This window comes from Castor canadensis, chromosome 13, assembly GCF_047511655.1.
Source record: "Castor canadensis chromosome 13, mCasCan1.hap1v2, whole genome shotgun sequence".
NCBI classification, from domain to species: Eukaryota; Metazoa; Chordata; class Mammalia; order Rodentia; family Castoridae; genus Castor; species Castor canadensis.
Genome location: NC_133398.1, coordinates 10906021 through 10923656, shown reverse-complemented (window position 1 = coordinate 10923656; position 17636 = coordinate 10906021). Strand labels below are relative to the sequence as shown.

The following is a 17636-nucleotide window of genomic DNA, read 5'->3' as shown; positions in this document are numbered from 1 at the left end:
TGAATAAAGAGAAAAAAGATTGAATTTCCTGAGCAAGAAGGAGCTTTGCCAGCAGACAGCCTTTGGACGTGAGCATCAGGGTTTCCTTAGGTTTCCTGCCTGCTGGCTTAGCCTGCAGCCCAGATTTCCCAAGCCTCTGCAATCACGTGAGCCAGTCTCTTAAAATCTCTATGTATCTGTATGCCTGTCTGTCTGTCTGTCTGTCTGCATACACATCCTGTTGCTTCCCTTTCCCTAGAAAATCCTGAAGAATTCATGTCGACTGCTATAAACTTTGCAGGTGTAATTAAGGTCACTAAGCAGCCTGTAGCTCAATGTAATCCCAGCAGCCCTTAAAAACAGGAAAGGAAGGCAGAAGAAGCAGAAAGAAAAGATGTGACAGGAGCGCCAGGCTGAAGAGGAAGACAAAGAAATGTGGCAGAAAGGGAAGTGGGAGGGAAGGAAGTGGAAGACCCACCTGCCTTGCAGCGGCAAGGGAGGGGCATGGAAGACACAGGAAAGGAAGGACCCAGTCTCCTCCAGACAAGGTCCAGCACCTGACTGGCACCAGGAGAAGGGGACCTTAGCCCCACTGCCCTAGGGTGCATTGCCCCCTGAGCCTATAGAAGGGCAGGTGACACCAGCGCAAACTGGGCCACTGAACTGCGACTTTGAGCCATTTGTGGTGATTCACTGTGGCAGTCATGGAAACCAAACACCATCCTAGGGAGAGGGGTGAGGTCAGCAGTCACAATGCCACAGGGACACACCATAGAGAGGGTCCCACAGGAGCCCAGAAGCAGTACCACTGGGTCTCCCCACCCCCCAGTATTGTCAGCCCCGCTCAGAAGGTCTCAGTCCTTCTGGCCGGACTACGACCATATCCAGCAGTGACAGCACCTGTGCCAGGCTCAGCTGTCCCCTCTCCTGCTCCCCAGTCAGGGACCATGAAGTCCACAGACAACCTGGAGCAGTGCTGGAACAGGTGACACAGAAGAAGCAGGTCCCCTGGCCATGTCACACACTCAGTCTTGTCACAGCTCTGTCTGGGGAAGGAGCGGCAATAGAACCCCCATTTCTCAGAAGGAAAAAATCAAGACTCCAAGAAGTTAGGGTCTTACCCGAAGTCAGCACACTCTCCCCTACAAGCAACGGGGACCAAATTCAACTTGGCCTAACAAGGAAGGGGGTGTTGATCCCTGCCACCGGGAGGCTAGGGCAGGGACCACTCAGGCCCTCAGGGACACCTCAGCCCCTTCTGCTCTGCCTCTGTCTCCCTGACCCCCACCAGCTTGTCTTATTCCTTCCTCCTGCATATGCATGTGGCAGAAAATACCACCGACAGACAGAAACCTGGTTTTATTTGGGATAGCAAAATGCCCATTTTAATAAAAAATGACATTTCTCAAACTCTTCTACAACAAGTGATAGATGATAAAAAGAAATATCCTGTAACACATTTGGGAAGGTTGACTAAAAGAAGCTGACCCAGATGGAAGGAGCCCTCTCTTTTTCCCTCCTTGGTGTTGCCTGAAATATCTGTGCGATGGCTGGAGCTCTGGAAGCTATTTTGGAATATGAGGTGAGACTGACCACTGCAGTGAGTTACATGAGCCTTGGACTGGTCCCCATATTTTATACTTTCTCTCTCTCATCTATCAACTATATATTAGAAAGATGAGATTTTGAGCACTTTGTTATGTGCAGTTGAACTTAATTCCACTACGCATGGCCACAGTAGCGCTATTCACATCTTTCCAACTCAGAAACCGAGGCCTCAATACTCCTGCCCTTCATCCTCCACTACAAGGCACCCCAGGTCGAGCTCTGAGAGGCCCAGCTGGCGTCACCCAGGACCAGAGGATGGCTGAACCAGGATTCAGGCCCCCACCAAGTGAGCTTGTACTGTGTGTCTGCACTTGAGAAGAGGGCAGCTGGGGCAGAATTGATGGGTGATGGGTAAGTAGTCCCCAAGAGGAGCAAGTGGGCTACATGCCCACCACTGCTAGCCTGGGCCGACTCCCACTTGTCTGGCCCACAGGCTGGCACTGTCACCCCTTGGCAGTGACTGGGCCTGGGAAAAGGGCTCTGCAGCCATCTCTCCAGTGCTGAGACCATGTAGGAGCCTGCTGGCGAGTGGTGGCCTGACCTCTCCCAGGCTGGACACTGCAGACCACAGCATGAGGCTCCAGCAGACAAGACACAGAGAGCTCCAAGGTCGACTCCAGGGAGGACGGCTCAAGCCAACCCCACCAGCTACCCACCAGAGTGTGTCACAGTCAGACCAGAGTTCAAAGCCCTCCTCAGCCTCTCCAGCTGTCTGGCCTTGGGGGAGTAGCTTTAGCTTTCTGAGCTGCCTCAGGTCTTCTTCCCTCCCCCCAGCACCCCACACACCTAGAATTCCCTCCTGTCCTCTCTCCCCAACCATCACCCCCCAAATGGCCAACCTCCAGCCTCAACAACTCCCGCCACGCCCACCCCAACCATGGACTAGCCTAGTGGCCATTGTCCCCGGGAACATGGAGACACCTCCCCTTGGTGCAATATTCCCACATGGCCCAAGAAACAAAATTCCAGATTTTCTGAGTTACCAAATATACAAAACAGAAACTATCCAGCCCACAGCCCCACGCTGCAGCATTGGCTCCATGGCAGAGGGTGGGGTCAACAACACCCCTTGCTATGTCCCCACTCCTGCAACCACAGCAGTGTCCTCTGTCCCCGGCTCCAGGCTGCCCAGGACACTAGGCTCTGTCCTCACTGTGCAAGTAAACCAAACTGAGACAGAACCAGCGCTCCTGAGAATTAAGCCACGTAAAAAACAAAACCAACTTTGATAAATTTTATTTTAAAATGTATTATTTTGAATTTTATTTGCATTATTAAAGTATAGCCATGCATTGCTCAACAAGCATTAAGCGACCTTCTTAACTGTTCCAACATCACGGTCAGCTGGAGGGCTCCTTGCATCCGGCTCTGTGCCACAGCTTCCTGCTCCAAGGTAGCCCTGTACGCCATGTGACTCTTTCCCTGCTTGCTAGGCAGGTGCTCCACCTGCCCCTTGCAGGGGCTCCCAGCCCCTTGCTTTAGTTATTTTTCAGATTTTTGCCTTTGCCTAGCCGGCCTTCAGACCTTGCTCCTCCTACCTCTACCTCCTGAGAAGCTGGGATTACAGGCGTGAACCACCACGCCCAGCCTCCATGATAACCTCAAGGGAGCAGTGTTGCATGTGTGGTCCATTGTTGACCCTGACATGACCGTGTGATGCACGAGACTGTTCTACTCCCTCATAAAATTAAGTGATCCAGAAGTGAAGCAACTAAACACAGGAGTCTTCTGTCACTGGAGTGGGGTCAGAAATGCCTCTTGTATCCAGTTGATGAAAAAACCCAAAGCCAGCGTGATGCTGCATGCTGTCCTTTGGATACAACTGCTTCTGGGCAGGTCAGTCCCTGCCTGGCCCTGTGGGGGGAAATGGTCCTGTTGTCATGATGATGCTGTTCCCATGGTGCTAAGGAGGATGGGGACCAGCTGGAATTCTTAGCTGGGAGCGGGGGTGGCAGGGAGCAGGAAAGGTACAGGAGGACAGGTGGGGAAGAAAGGAGGTGAGACCCCACTTCTTTGGGAATAAATGACCACAATCCTCTGCGAGACCCTCTGCTTGTCTGGCCTGGTCTTGCGGCCTGACTCAAACTCTCTGGAACCTCCAAACTTCCGTGGCAGAGGAGCAGGGGGGAGGACTGCGTCATCCTGAGGGTGGTCACAGCCCAGAAAACGGATTGGGGGAGTGTGGGGACAGGCCAGGAGCTCGGGGACATTGGGAAGGACTTCCTGATCTATGAGAAGCTGGGACTGTGCCCATCCGGGACCACCCAGGTGCCTCACGGCATGCTGAGCGCATTCCTGGGCCACTTGCAGAAGGGCTGGCCATCCCTGCCCCAGGGGACGCGCGGCCAGCGCCCCGCGGCTGATGAAGTCGCAGCCAGGCCTCTTGGGCGACACGCAGGCGTCCAAATCGGATTGGCACAACGTGGTGAGCAGTTGGTGGCAGGAGCTGGGGGACCGGGAGCAGCTTTTCGCTGGAGGGGACGTGAGATTTATTTCCCTCTTGGTCGCTGACAAGGAAACATCTGTCCTGCCCTGATTATTTTTACCTCGAGTCACAGCGGTGCCGGGGCCAGGTGAGCAGCATGGCGCTGGCTCTGTAAAGGCCACCAGCGCCACCAGCAGCCCGCAGCCGGGACAGGCCAGCCGAGTAGCAGCCTGGAGGGACATTGGAGACACAATAGCCAATCTATCTTCTTCCTCCCTCCCTCCATTCTTTTATTTCTTTTCTTTTTGGTTTTTGAGACCAGGTCTCACTCTGTAGCCCAAGCTAGCCTTGAACTCAGGATAATCTGGAGTGCTGGGATTACAGATGTGCCTCGCTATACCCAGGCCACATTAGCTCATTTTGTCTTTCATTTTAGTTCACACTTTTCATAGGCTGAGTCTAAGACTAAATCTCATCTTATAGCTAACACCTCTTCTGTCCCTTTCCACCCCAAAGCCCAAGAGGTGATGTCATTAGCCAAACAGAAGTGGCTTGAAGAAAATCACACAATAATACAGGAGGAGAGTCAGCACCGGTGGCTCAGGCCTGTAATCCTAGCTACTTCGGAGGCTGAGATCAGGAAGATTGCAGTTCAACGCCAGCCCAGGCAAGACCCCACTTCCAAAATAACCAGAGTAAAATGGGCTGGAGGCATGGCTCAAGTGGTAAAGCAACTGCTTTGCAAGTGCAAAGCCTAAGTTCAAACCCCAGTCTTCCCCCACAAAAAAACAGAGAAAGTAGGAGGAGCAATGAGGATAGGCTCCAAATTGTGTGCAGTGTCTGCTGTATTTGCAAGTCTTTGTCCAGGCTTTAGTTAGGAATGCTCTCAGCTGAAAGGAACCACAGTGCTTTAAGTTAATGGGGCTGATTTTACTCACATGGCAAAAAGGTCACTGGTAGGTGGTCTCCAGGTTAGGGGAGTGGTTCAATTACATCATCAACCCAGGGTCTATGAATCTGGCTGGTCTACCATCTTTGATAGGATGCTTTTGACATGCTTTCTGCCTCATGGTTACAAGAAGGCTACTGCAGCTCCAGGTATCTCACCTGAATTCAAGCAGACAGAAGATAAGAAAAGATGGTGAAAGCTATGATGATCCCTTTTATCAGAAAGCAAAGTATTTCCCTAATTTTCCCCCAGGAGACTGTGGCTTGCATTTCACTGGTCGTGTGACTGCCCACAACTGAAAGAGAGCCACAGTCCCTGTGAAGCTGACACTTAGTTGAAATCACACCACATAGAAAGTTTGTCTCTTGCTTTTTTCTTTCACTGTTTTATCACCTGCAGTTTCCTTATCACTGTGTTGGTTTTATAATTCCCGTTTTAATGGCTTACTATTTCCTCAAGCGGGTGAGTCACAATTTATTTATAGGACATTTCTATAGCTTCCATTTTTATAAACATATACGTGAAACTATGATTAGTATCTGTGCACAAAGCATTTACCTTAGAGTAGAATCACCTGGGTCAAAGATTATAATTAGCTCTCCAAACATGTTATTCCATGGACACCCAGGAGGGGGTGCTATTTCACACTGTGTAACAGGGCCTGAACACACAACTGTGCTAGCACTGAGTTTTATGATTTTTAAAAGGATTTTTTTTTTGCAAAATTAGTATAATAACAATCGCTATCATTTTTATTCCTTTGATTAAAACTGAGGAGGAACATTTTCCCCAAGTGTTTTTCACTTTTATTTTATTTTTGCAGTATCAGGCAGGGGTGGAGCTGGCTTCTCTTTTTCCCTGCCACAGATTGGCACTAAACGTTCCATCCTCCAGTGGCCACACTCAGCCATGCAGGTGTCAGGCTTTGGGGGCCTCCTCTTCCCCCTGTCTCTCCCCAACCCCCGCAACACACAGTTCAGACCTAGACTAATAGGTGTCTGAGTATGAGGGTCCATAGATCGACCTCTCAGTCCCTCAGCAAACACAGGCTCCTGCACTGGCATCTGTAGGGATGGGGTGTCCATTCGGCGTAGGGGGCAGGGCAAGTGTCCCAGAAGGGTAAGCTGAGACCAAAGGATGAGTAGAAGTGAACCAGGAAAGACGTGGAGGCCTCTGCCTTCTCCTGAGAAGAGGGTAGAGACAGAGAGGAAAAGAAGATCAGCAAAGGAGGCAGGGTGGGTGTTAGCATAACCATAAGGAAGGCTGTGCTTTCTCCTGGAAGCACTGAGGAGCCACACAAGCGCTTTGAGCAGCCAGGCACAGGTGGTGCACACCTGTAATCCCAGCTACTCAGGAGGCAGAGATCAGGAGGATCACTTCTCGAAGACAGCCCGGGAAAATAGTTTGAGAGACCCTATCTTGAAAAATCCCTTCACAAAGAAAGGGTTAAGTGGAGTGGCTCAAGATGTAGGCCCTGGGTTCAAACCCCAGTACTGCAAAAAAAAAAAAGGGGGGGGGGTCTTGAGCAGGGAAGGGACAGGATCAGTCAGTCCCCTTTGACTGACTGACTTGGGGGAAGGTGTTGGTGGCAGGCAAGGGGAGGAGCATGGCTGGTTCTGGGCCCATCCTAGACACTCAGGGCTTAGGAGGACTGGTGTGTGTACTGAGTCAGAGCTTAGCCTCCTCAGAGAATGGTGACAGTGGTCCTGGAAGTGACAAGTCTCTTCCCACAGCCCCCTTCTGTCACAAGAGGTGACCACTCATGTTCTGTGGGGGAAGAAACAGAGTGGGAGACTTGCCCAATCACACAGAAGTTGGTTGAGGGCTGGATTTCAGTCCTGTGGGGTCATGGTGACCCAAGGTGAAGGTATCCCAGGTCCTGGCTCCCTCCCAAACTTCTGGCTCTGGACTAGGAAGGTTTGTCAGATGAGCTGAGACAGGCCAGGGCCCAGGGACAAGGACCAGAGTGTCCTCAGGTGACCCTCACCCCTCCCCACCCCACTGCCCAGACAAGGATCCCCAGGTGTTGATGGCTATCGGTCACCCTCAGCCTCTAAGGCTGTCCCTGGAGACAAGGGACCTGTCAGGACTGTCACCCACAAAGCCGATTGATGGCCCTGGGCTGGCAGCCAGACACCGCCTGGGAAAGAGAGATTAGCCAGGCTCCTAAGCACCCAGGTAAGTGATCGCTTGCTGCAATAAGAAGTGTGAATAGGTTTGGCCAGAATTCGGGAGGGACTGTGTGCCTGGCACCGCTCCATCCTGCTTTGCCATAGGTGCTTGGAGGCGTTTAGATTCTCTAGCAACCCCGGGAGTTAAGTACTGCTTATCATCCACGTAACAGGTGGGGAAACTGAGGCTCCAAGAAATTAAGCCGGAGTCGATATGAACTCGGAGCTGTGTAACCTCAAAGCCTTAACAGTGGAGTCACCCAGCCTGAGTTCCCTCCCAACCAGAAATGCCTGCGACTAAGGCCAGCCAGGTGCACCCCAGACTTCCCCGGGAAGGGGCGTGGCCTCCGCACCCCACGCCCTCAGGTCGCGTCTGCGCCTCCGCCCCACCTCCCCCTCCTTGGATGTTTGTTTGTTCTTCCATTTCCTACCTTCTCTTTCGAATGGATGAACCCCAGAGCTGGGGTTCAAGGTCAGGCTCCGCCAATGGGCAACTACCTAACTTGGGGCAAGAGCTCTCGGTGCTCCTGTGAAGTGGGGTGACAGCCCTGCTCACAGTGGGAGACCGTGAACAGAGCCAGTTCGGGGCAGGCAGCGGCTCCCAGCTCCCCTACTGGCCTGGTCCTTGAAGACAACCGGAAGCCCAGGGCTCCTCTGCTTCCACGAGTTCCTTTTGCATCCCGAACTCCCTATGTGGCCCTTTCTAATCAGGTGACCTTACCTGTGTAGTTGGAATAGCAGTTACAGCGACCCCAGCAGGGACGGAAGATCCCCTCCCAGCCTCCCGGGGGGCGTGACAAGGGGCGTGGTCTTGTAGCCCCGCCCCCTCCCCGCCCGCTGGAGGAGGAGCACAGACCCGACGGCTTGCAGTCAGTGGACCGACCCCAGTCTCCAAGCGAAGCAGGTTAGGACCCGGGCTGGGGCAAAAGGGGACCAGCCGGGGCACATCGGCCTAGACGGTATTCCCCACTACACCCTCGCCGAGGGGAATGCGCCAAACTTGACATGTCTCTCCCCGGTCTGCGAGTGTTTGGTGAACTAGGAAGGTGAGCGCCAAGGGGCATGGGGGGTTGGGGGGGTCAAACACCCGCCAGCGTGAGCAAGCAAGTCGGTATCCCCTGTGCCCCTACTACGTGCCCAGCATATGGTAGGCATCTGGTCTCAGCCCCCAGCCGACTTGGGGCCGGAAGGCAGGTGCTGTTTAAAAGGGGTCAGGGAGGGTTGGAGGGGTGGCTCAAGAGGTTGGGCGCCTGCCTAGCAAGCTCGAAAAGCGGGAAGAGTGCCAATCAATTGGTGTTTTTCATAGTCTAAAAGATGTGGACCTCTGGGTCCTTCTGAGCTGGGACCTGTTGGTTTTCAAACTCATAGATTGTCTGGGAGAGAAGAAAGGGCATGAGTTAGCTACCATTGATGATGGTTCCGGTCTCCCAGGTGGCATGAGGCCAGTTGGTAGGACAGTCTGTTTCCCAAGACCCATTTGTGCATGCCAAAGCCTCTTCCCTGCCTGCAGCGCCTCCCAGATTGCCAGGAGTGACCCACAAATCACCCTTGATTAAGGTAGCCCAGTTAGTACAGCGCCTGGTGATGGCAGACCCCCTACATTGGTGGATGGATGGACTGACTGAGAACACATCTTGAAAAAGGTGCTGCTGAGAGAATGAGAGGCCAGCTCATGCAGGGGGGCAATGTGACCAAAGGGCTGCGGAGGTGTGGAAATACTTGCAGCTCCCAGAGCAGTAGGAAAGGTGGCTGCAAAGCCCGGTGTAGTGGTGCATACTTGTAATCCCAGCACTTGGAGGAGGCTGGGATTCACTAAGGAGTTCAAGACTGGGCTACATAGAGAGATCCTATCTCAAAAACCCATGGACGGGGGAGAGGGGAGGTGGCTGCACCAGGAATGGTGGAACAGATGAAGTTGGTAACCTAGAACACAAGGAAGCCCATAAGGCCCTGAGCCCCTCCCCCTGTAGCCCTGTGGCCAGTGGATCGCTGCACCCTCCCTGCCCACTCACCAAGGTTACAGTTTCCCAGCTTCGGTCCTGAAGGGGCTCTAGGAGACCATCCCTTTGTGCAAGTAAATGTCATCCCTAGTGGGTGGACCACCTCTTCCTGGACTCCAATCCCACTGGCTGGTTCCCAGTTCATGAGGTCTGGGAAGCAAACAAAGGGCTGGGCAGTGACCCTATAGGAGTTATAGCAATAGCAAGATAGGACTGAGCTGTGTGCTTTTTGCTTTTTCTCTTTCTCAGTCCACCCTGGCCACACCTGTGACCCCCTGCTGACCACCTGTCCTTGCTGAATTCAGAATGGCCCTCTGGTGTTACTGCCTCCTTTCCCTCCTGGTACCTGACTTCCTGGGGGGGTGGGGTGTGAGAGGAGATCAAGGGGACCCAAAACTGCTGGGGCTCCACATGGTGGCCACCGCACATCATGAGGTCGCTGCAATGGTTATAAAATACAGAGGGTGCTGCATCTCTCACACTCACTCATCAGTTTATGCCTCACAACCAAGAACTTGCCCAAGATCACAGACTGCAGGGCCTGCAGCCTCCACTGCACCCCCTGGAACACACACCAGGCATTCAATTTCTGCACAACGGGCGGGGGAGAGCCTGTCCCAGCCCCCACCATCTTCTCTCTTAGATTAGGAGTCTCTGTGGGACCTCCTCCAACTCCCCAAGTGAATCAAGGACCCCTTGGGACACAGGTTGGTATGAAGAAGCCCTCCCCTAGCCCAGCCTGCTGTGGAGGAAGTGGCGTGCTGGCCTGGGATGCACAGTAGAGAATTTAGTTCACACCCTCCATGCCAGGCCCTGGGTGGAAAGCATCCCTCCAGTCCATTTCATTCCTGTATGCAGATCTGAAAAGGCTCTGCGGGGAGCAGGGCTCACAGCATAGTCAGCCCAGGCCAGGCAGAAAGACTCTGAACCCAATGTCCTTGGCCCTACCCACAAAACCCAATGTCCTGGGTGAGATGTGCACAAAATGTTCTCCCACGCCCTCTCTCCTTCCACCCTCCAGCCCCAGCGACCCCAGGTGAAGTGGTGGAGACTGCTGATGGCTTGTGCAAGTTCCCAGGGCAGCGGCTAAGCTGGTGGCAAGCCCAAGAGTCCTGCGAGCAGCAATTTGGCCACTTGGCACTGGGAAGCCCAGATGGAGTTCTTGTTTCGCGGCTACGAGACCTGGTCTGGGTGGGCCAAAGAGAGGCCTCCCTACGGAGACCCCCGCAAAGGCGTAAGAATGGGGTCAGGGCCTGGGGGGGTGGGGAACAGTAGAGGCTCTAATGACCTTCCGAGATGGGAGATCACAGTGACAATACTTGCAGAATAAACTGGGAGTAACAAACACTCCATTGCATCTCCATGTTCTCTCGCTGTGGTCTGAAAACAGGGAATGACTCCTGGGTAGGAGAGTTGGGATCCAATGGAGGGCCCCACAGCTGTGCCAACGGCAGTCAGAGGCAGGTCCGTGTGTGCAGCTAGGGAAACTGAGGTCCTGAGCCACATGTCCCCGCAGGTGTGCACACCACCACCGCGCTGGTGTTCAGCGAGAGGACCGCGGACAGGGCGGCGCGGCTGCGGACCCCCCTGCCAGCCCTGGCCGCGCTGACGGCGTGCGCGCACGTCCAGTGGGACATGGCCTCGTCTGATGTAGCCACATTCGTCTCCCTCGCGGTGCCCGCGCTGGCCAACGCGCTGCAGCTCCGTGCCTTCGCCGAGCCGGGGGACACCGTGCGCGTCGCGCTGGTGGTGCGCGGCCACCACGCGCCCTTCCACGCTGCCTTCCGCGCCGACGGCCGCTGGCACCACGTGTGCGCCACGTGGGAACAGCAAGGCGGACGCTGGGCGCTGTTCGCCGACGGGTGCCTGCGCGCAGGGGCGCGGGGCCTGGGCGGGGGCCATCCGGTGCCGCCCGGGGGCATCTTGGTGCTGGGCCAGGATCAGGACTCCCCCGGCGGCGGCTTCTCGGCGCGTGACGCCTTCAGCGGCAACATCACCGACTTCCACTTCTGGGCCCAGGCCCTGAGTCCTGCGCAGCTGCAGCGGGCTCGGGCCTGCGCGCCGCCCCTCAGCGGCCTGCTCTTCCGCTGGGACCCAAGCGCCCTGGATGTCACGCCCTCGCTGCTGCCTGCTGTGCAGGTGCATCTCCTCTGTCCAGGTACCGCTCACCAGACCTTGTCCCATAGCCGGCCCAGCGCCCCGCCCCGCGCTGCCAGACCCCACCCCCTGCCCGCCCACTGCCGTGCTATTGGTTACAACACTCCGCCCCGCCTGTCTGCTCAATGCCCTGCCCCCCCCCCCCCCCCCCGACTCGGACCCCTTTTTCCTTCAACCCAATTCACCCTTCGCCAACCTGGCCCCGCCCAACTTCTGGCCACGCCCGCTGCCACCCAGTTCTGGTAGCCAGCGGGTGCTGGCTGTTGGGCCGCTCACCCAGATCTCACGTTGCCCTGTCACCCTGGGGTGGTGCGACATGACGCCCCGTCAGGTGGGCAGGTGTCTTCTAGGCCAGCATGGGTGGGTGGGTCGCGTGACTGTTAAAGAGCCAGCGTGTGGTCTTGACACCACCATCCTGGCCAGTACCCTCAGAGGAATGCCCCACGTGGAACCCAGGACGCCACACCGAGGGCTTCGAGCTCTGCTTGCAACCGAGGCCCTTCCTCTGCTGCTACCGGACAGGTGCGTCCTCTGTGTGCCCCTGAGTTTTGCAAATGGGGACCTGCAGAACCTCAGAAGTCAGAGTCTACTCTGAGCTGCCGGCTATAGGGCATGGAGTCTAGACCACAGGGCAGTGGGGCCAGACAGACCTGGAGAGTGACCTTAGGCAGGTGATTTTGCTACTCCATGCCTCAGTTTCCCCGTCTAGGTTGCACACCCCGTGTAAGACTTTAACCATGGATGTGCTCTTCCTTTCCTGAGAAGCACATGGTGGGTGTGAATCACTGAGCAGGCTGGCACCCTCCTGTTGCTGAGGGTCCACCTCAGCATCCACCCCTTTGCAGAGACCTACTGGCAGCTGCAGGATAGCCGGTCATGGCCTGGCCAGGATGTCATCAGCCATGTGAATGCCTTAGCCAATGCCACTGTGGTGAGTCCCCTCCCAGGAGGCTGGAGTGTCTGGGGTGCTTTGGGCTCGCTCACTGCCCTTCCATTTGCTCACCTGCAAAGAGGACAGTCACCTGATGTGTCTGCATAATTAGGGTTATTCGTGTGCTCTATTTTGGAGCTCCTCAGAGCTGGGAGCTTGTGACAAGTTTCCCCAGCACCCACCAAGAAGACCCTGGCAGAGCCCAAGGGTGGCCCCTGGCAGATCACCTTGTGACAGCCAGACAGGCAGTCTTCCTCTACCCACAGCTCCTCCGGTGCCCCCTCTCTGAAGCCCCTGAGGCCCTGTCTCTAGACAAGGCTGCCAGCTTTCTAGGCACCCTGGAGAGGGTCCTGGCAGAAGAGACAGCTCCGTTGGGGCCCGCTGCACTGCTGGCTGTCGTGCACTTCCTGAAGAGGGTGACAGCCCTTGGGGCTGGGGAGCTGGAGCATTTGACAGGCCCCTGGGAGCAGCTGGGCCAGGGCGTTGTGTCTGTGACTAGCCTGGTCCTGGATGAGCAGTTGGCTGGTGCATGGCTGTCTATCAGTGAGGTAAGGCTGGCACGTCTGACCAGGGGCCTGGGCTCTGGTCTGGCCTTGTCACCAGCTTGTTGTATAGCTATGGATGAATAAGAACCCATCCCTGGGCTCTATCTCTCCATGCCTTAGGAGCAGCTATTTTATAAGTTGAGTTTGCACTTGAACAATATCATCCATAGCTAAGAATGGTTAAGAGCCACTAGTGAATAAGGGTCTTCCCTAGATCCAAGAATCTGCTACGGCCTCAAGTGGAAGGTTCTGTGTACTAAGTGGTCAGCGCATCTTGTCTAAACAGCCAGATGCTAGAGAATGGGAAAGATGCCAGCTGGACGGGAAGACTATTGGAAACCCCATCCTGGCAAAAGTGGCCATAGGCCTGGGACTGACTGACCCAGAGGAGGGAAGGGAACAGGAGGTCATAGACATTGCCTGCAAATATCTGGGGCTGAAGGAATAGACATAGTCCCTGTGACCTCAGAAGGCAGAATTAGGATCACAGTATGGGGATAGGGTAAAGGAACCAGATCCTGGTTCCTTGGAATTGTTCACCTGGACAGATAATGATCTCCCCATCCTGGCAAGTATGCAAGCCCACATTTGATTAGGGATCAGAGGCAGACTCCTAATTAAATGGCAGCTAGAGGACAGCTGGAATCCAAACAGTTTTCTTCCTTCACAATGGGGATCCTCACACCTGCCTTGCTAAGACAATGGAGTTCGGGGTGAATTGGGTGGTGGGTTTCCCATTAATGCATGCTGTCCCTTCCCTCTCCTGCTGTCACCTCACATGAAGGTGACACAGCCCAGCTGAAGAGTGAGAGCCAGTTGGCAAATGATGAGCCAGAGTTTAAGGAGGCCTTAAGTGATGAGGTAAATCAGGAGATGGGGATGGAGATGTCAAAGGAGGCGGGGGCAGGCAAGGCTCCAAACGCCAGCTTGGGGACCTTGGACTGGATCCTGAGGTCCTAAGGAGCCACTGAGGGTCTGGAGCTCAGGGCACCTCACAGCATTGAAAGTCAGGGCTGGTGGCAGTGGGGTGCCGGGTGGGAGAGGGAGCTGAGATGCCTCTTCCTCCCAGATGGCTGGTGGACCTATGGCCCTGGTGGTCAGCATGCAGCGCCTGACACCCCTGCTGAGCACCGTGCTGACTTCCACAAGGCCTCGAATGCTCATCCAGCACCATCATGCTGGTGAGCCGCCACCCACCCCTGCAGCTTGGGCTTAGATATCTCAGCCTAGCCATGGGAGCTCTCTGCTCCTGCTCCACTCTCTTCTCTGACTTTGTCCATGCTGTGCTCTCTACCCAGAATGCCCTTTCTCTCTTGAGCTCCTAGCAAACTCCTATACATCCTTCAGAACACTGCTCGAGCATCACCTTCTCTAGGAAGCCTTCCTGTTTGAGCACTCTCCTGATAGTTCCTCCCTCCTCAGTTACCCAAACATGTCTCTGGTTGCATTTGTGACAGTTACATAGTAGGTTTGTCTCTGTCCTCCTGACAATCCCTGGGTTCCAGGGCTGGTTCTAATTCATCTCTACACAGCACCAGGACCAAGCTCACACTCAATGAGTGTAGGTTGAGTGATAGAACACCTGTGGTGAACTCCAGGCACAAATTTGTGTCCCTCAGGTGCCTGCTGACTTCTGGTGACTCATTGATATTAAGGTCCTGGTTCCCAGTGGCTCCCCTTTCTCAGTGACACCTTCCTGCCCCCAAAAGCTTGGAGAAGCCAGATCTGCCTTGGGCTGGTGGCTGAGCCTCTCTGAGCAGGAGTTGCCTCCCAGTCTTGTGGTCAGGAGGGGGCAAGCCAGCCCTGCAGTCAACTGAGCAGAAAGCCCTCCCTCCTGAGGTCGGCCACCAGCCCCATTTGATCTCAGGTCTGGATGTGCAGAGCCTATACCTGGGGGAGGCCAGCACTGCGGGCCACACATTCACGATGCCCGGTGGGCATGCAGAGGGACCCGGCCACATCCACATTCCGGCAGGTGAAGTGAGGCGGCTCCTTGGGAAAGGTGGGTAAGGACAAGGGTCACCTGGCCCCAAACCTCAGCTCTGACATGGCTAGCTGGCTATGCCACATCGAATGGGTCTTCATCCTGCAGACCCTCAGTTTCCTCATCTGCAAGATGGGCTCTTAGTTTTCACCTTGTGTGTGGTTATGAGGCCAAAATCACCCACCACAAACTAGTGTTCCCTTAATCTCCTCTACAGAACACACAATTTTCCTGGGGAGTGGATGGTAGAGGGGGCCCAGCCCCTGGTGCTATGCAGGGGTGGAGGGTTAAGGCAAGGGACAAAAGGGATCTGAACTGCCAAGCAAGGTGGTTGACATTCTGGCTCAGTCATTTCTTAGCTGTGTGGTCTTAGGGAAGTCATTTGCCTCTCTGAGCCTCAGTTTCCTTATCTGTAAATGGAAAAAGCATTACCCTCAGAGCTAACCAGTGATGCTTGCTCAGTCACTGGGTGGGGTCTTGGGTCCCCCTCACACTCAGCCAGGCCTCTCTGGAGTCACAGTGATCCACAGCTGGTTCGCCTCCAGCATCTTCCAGCAAACTCTGGGGTTGCGCAACCTGGTACCCCAGACCCCCAACAGTTTAGAAGAGGCAAGCAGGATGCAGAGGTAAGTGGACCCCACTCAGAAGGCTGCTGAGGGCCTTTGTCCTCTCCCTGGGGAAAGCTGGGCCCCCACCTCTCCCAGAACCATCTTTCTAATGCTTAGCAGCTTAGATTCACCCCCATCTCCCTGCCCTCCTCTTCTGGGTCTGCAGAAAGGAGGCCAGTCAAACCCAGCTCACCACTGAGATCTCCGCTATGTGAACTTTCCTGCTCCCCCTCCCCCTACAGCCACCCTTAGAAGTGCCCTTTGTTCCCACAGGCTCCTAAGCACCCAGGTGGGGTCAGCCATCCTCTCCTCTGAGGTGTGGGACGCTGCTGGGGAGGTGAGCACGGCCGTGACCTTTCACCTGCAGCACCAAGCCCAGGTATGGTTGGCCCATCTGGGAAATAGTCACCCTGGTGTACTAAACCTGCTCAAGAGGACATATCCCTCCCCAGTGATGTCACTGTCCTCACGAGCTCAGGAAGGGAAGTAAGCAGTAGTAGCTAGAAACCCAAACTCCTTTCTTTTGAGACATTACAACATTTCAGAGGATGCTTAAGCCTTCTTTGCTGACAACCAGTCATTCTGGGGACACACAGACACACACCCACGCACACAATGGCTTGTCAGTCTTTTTCTACATCCTCTCAAGACTTTTAAACTATCATTTTGATTCAAGTGTGCAGTCTTCTCTCGTGTTCATGGGGGATTGGATCCAGAAGCCCCTCCCACCGCCGCCAAGATACCAAAACTTAACACGGGTGCTCCAGTCACTTATATAAAATGTCACAGTGTTTGCAATAACCTTCCGCACCCTCCGGTACACTTTAAATCATTTCTAGATTGCTTATAATATCTAATACAACGTCAATGCCTGTAAGTAGTTATTATTATAGTGGATACTTTAGGGAATAATGACAAGAAAAAAACGCCTGTACATTTCAGTACAGACATAATTTTTCTTGTTTGAAAATTTCCATCCAGAGTTGGTTGAATCTGTGGATTCTGAACAGAGAGCCAACTGTGTGAATGTACAAGGAAGTGTACAGTCTGACAAGTTTTGGCCAGTGAATTTATCGGTGTACCCCTACCCCAATCAACCAGGGTATTTCTACTTCCCAAAGGGCTGCTTTGTGCCTCTCCCTGGTCAGTTTTTCATATCAATAAATCACCACTCTCCCTTCATCATATGTGTTGATGGCTCGGAAGCCAGGTGACATTTTCTTCCTTTTTTTTTTTTTCTTTTTTGTGGAACTGGGCTTCATGTTTGCAAAGCAGGTGCTATACTGTTTGAGCCACACCTCCAGTCCATTTTGTTGTGGTTATTTTGAAGATGGGGATTTCTTGAAATATTTGCCCGGGCTGGCCTTGAACTGTTTTCCCCCTGATCTCAGTCTCCCAAGTAGCTAGGATTGCAGGCATGAGCCGTTGGTGCCCAGCTTTTATTGGGTAAATTCTTAAAATCAGACTTGCCAGGTTGCATGGTAAGTGCATTTTTAACTTCCTAAGAAACTGTCAACCTGTTTTCCAAATTGGTTGTATCATTTACATCCCTTTCAGCAACAGATGAACAGTTCAGTGCTCTTTAAGATAAGTTTTTAACTGTGATGCCCAATTTATCACCTTTTCCATGTAGATCTGTTGAAAATCAATTGACCATATGATATGTAGGTCTATTTCTGAGCTCATTTTTTCTGTTCCATTGATCTACCTTTTCTCTAGTCCCATACTTTCCTGACTAATGAGCCTGTATAGTAATTAAAATCCTGCAACTTCATTTTTTTTTTCAAATTTGCACTGGCTAACCTAGATTGTTTCCATGTAAATTTTAGAATCAGCTTGTCAATATTGACAGAAAAAACAGCTGGGATTGTGATTGAGATTTCATTGAATGTATACATCACTTTGGGAGAACTGGCATCCTTTCTTGTAGTACAAGGATTTGAACTTAGAGCCTTGTATTTGCAAGTCAGGAGCATCAGCACTTGAGTTGGTACACCAACCTGAAAACTGGCATCTTAAAAATGAGGCTGCGTTGGGTGCTGGTGGCTCACGCCTATAATCCTAGCTACTTGGCAGGCTGTGATAGCAAGGATCTCAGTTCAAGGCCAGCCTTGAAAGACCCCATCTACAAAATAACCAGAGCAAAATGGACTGGAGGTGTGGCTCAAGAGGCACAGTACCTGTTCTACCTGAGTTCAAACCCCAGTCCCATCAAAAAAAAAGTAAAGTGAGTCTTCCAATACATAGTCAATCTCTATCCTTCTATTTATTTAGGTTTC

The 17636-nt window shown here is 53.6% G+C and overlaps 1 protein-coding gene and 1 long non-coding RNA gene across 3 annotated transcripts in view; one reads left to right on the top strand and one right to left on the bottom strand.

The window, feature by feature from the left end:
* Positions 1-2861: 2861 nt before the first annotated feature.
* Positions 2862-7926, bottom strand: LOC109688253 (uncharacterized). Of its 2 annotated transcripts, none has more exons than XR_012440793.1 (3): positions 7854-7926; positions 4951-5119; positions 2862-4242 (listed from the first exon to the last, which is right to left on the bottom strand). It is a non-coding gene; the product is annotated as an uncharacterized lncRNA (long non-coding RNA). The 2 variants fall into 2 exon arrangements; XR_012440792.1 differs by having other exon boundaries at positions 2862-3441.
* The window catches only part of Adgrd2 (adhesion G protein-coupled receptor D2), a 25988-nt gene continuing 15927 nt past the window's right edge, over positions 7576-17636 (top strand). The window contains exons 1-12 of the mRNA XM_074053230.1: positions 7576-8178; positions 9382-9474; positions 9776-9839; positions 10154-10366; positions 10649-11290; positions 11713-11811; positions 12135-12220; positions 12487-12768; positions 13835-13946; positions 14633-14767; positions 15252-15375; positions 15631-15736. Of these exons, the coding sequence (XP_073909331.1) occupies positions 9439-9474; positions 9776-9839; positions 10154-10366; positions 10649-11290; positions 11713-11811; positions 12135-12220; positions 12487-12768; positions 13835-13946; positions 14633-14767; positions 15252-15375; positions 15631-15736 (1899 nt within the window). The 5' untranslated portion in view covers positions 7576-8178; positions 9382-9438. The remainder of the gene's footprint in view (positions 8179-9381; positions 9475-9775; positions 9840-10153; positions 10367-10648; positions 11291-11712; positions 11812-12134; positions 12221-12486; positions 12769-13834; positions 13947-14632; positions 14768-15251; positions 15376-15630; positions 15737-17636) is intronic.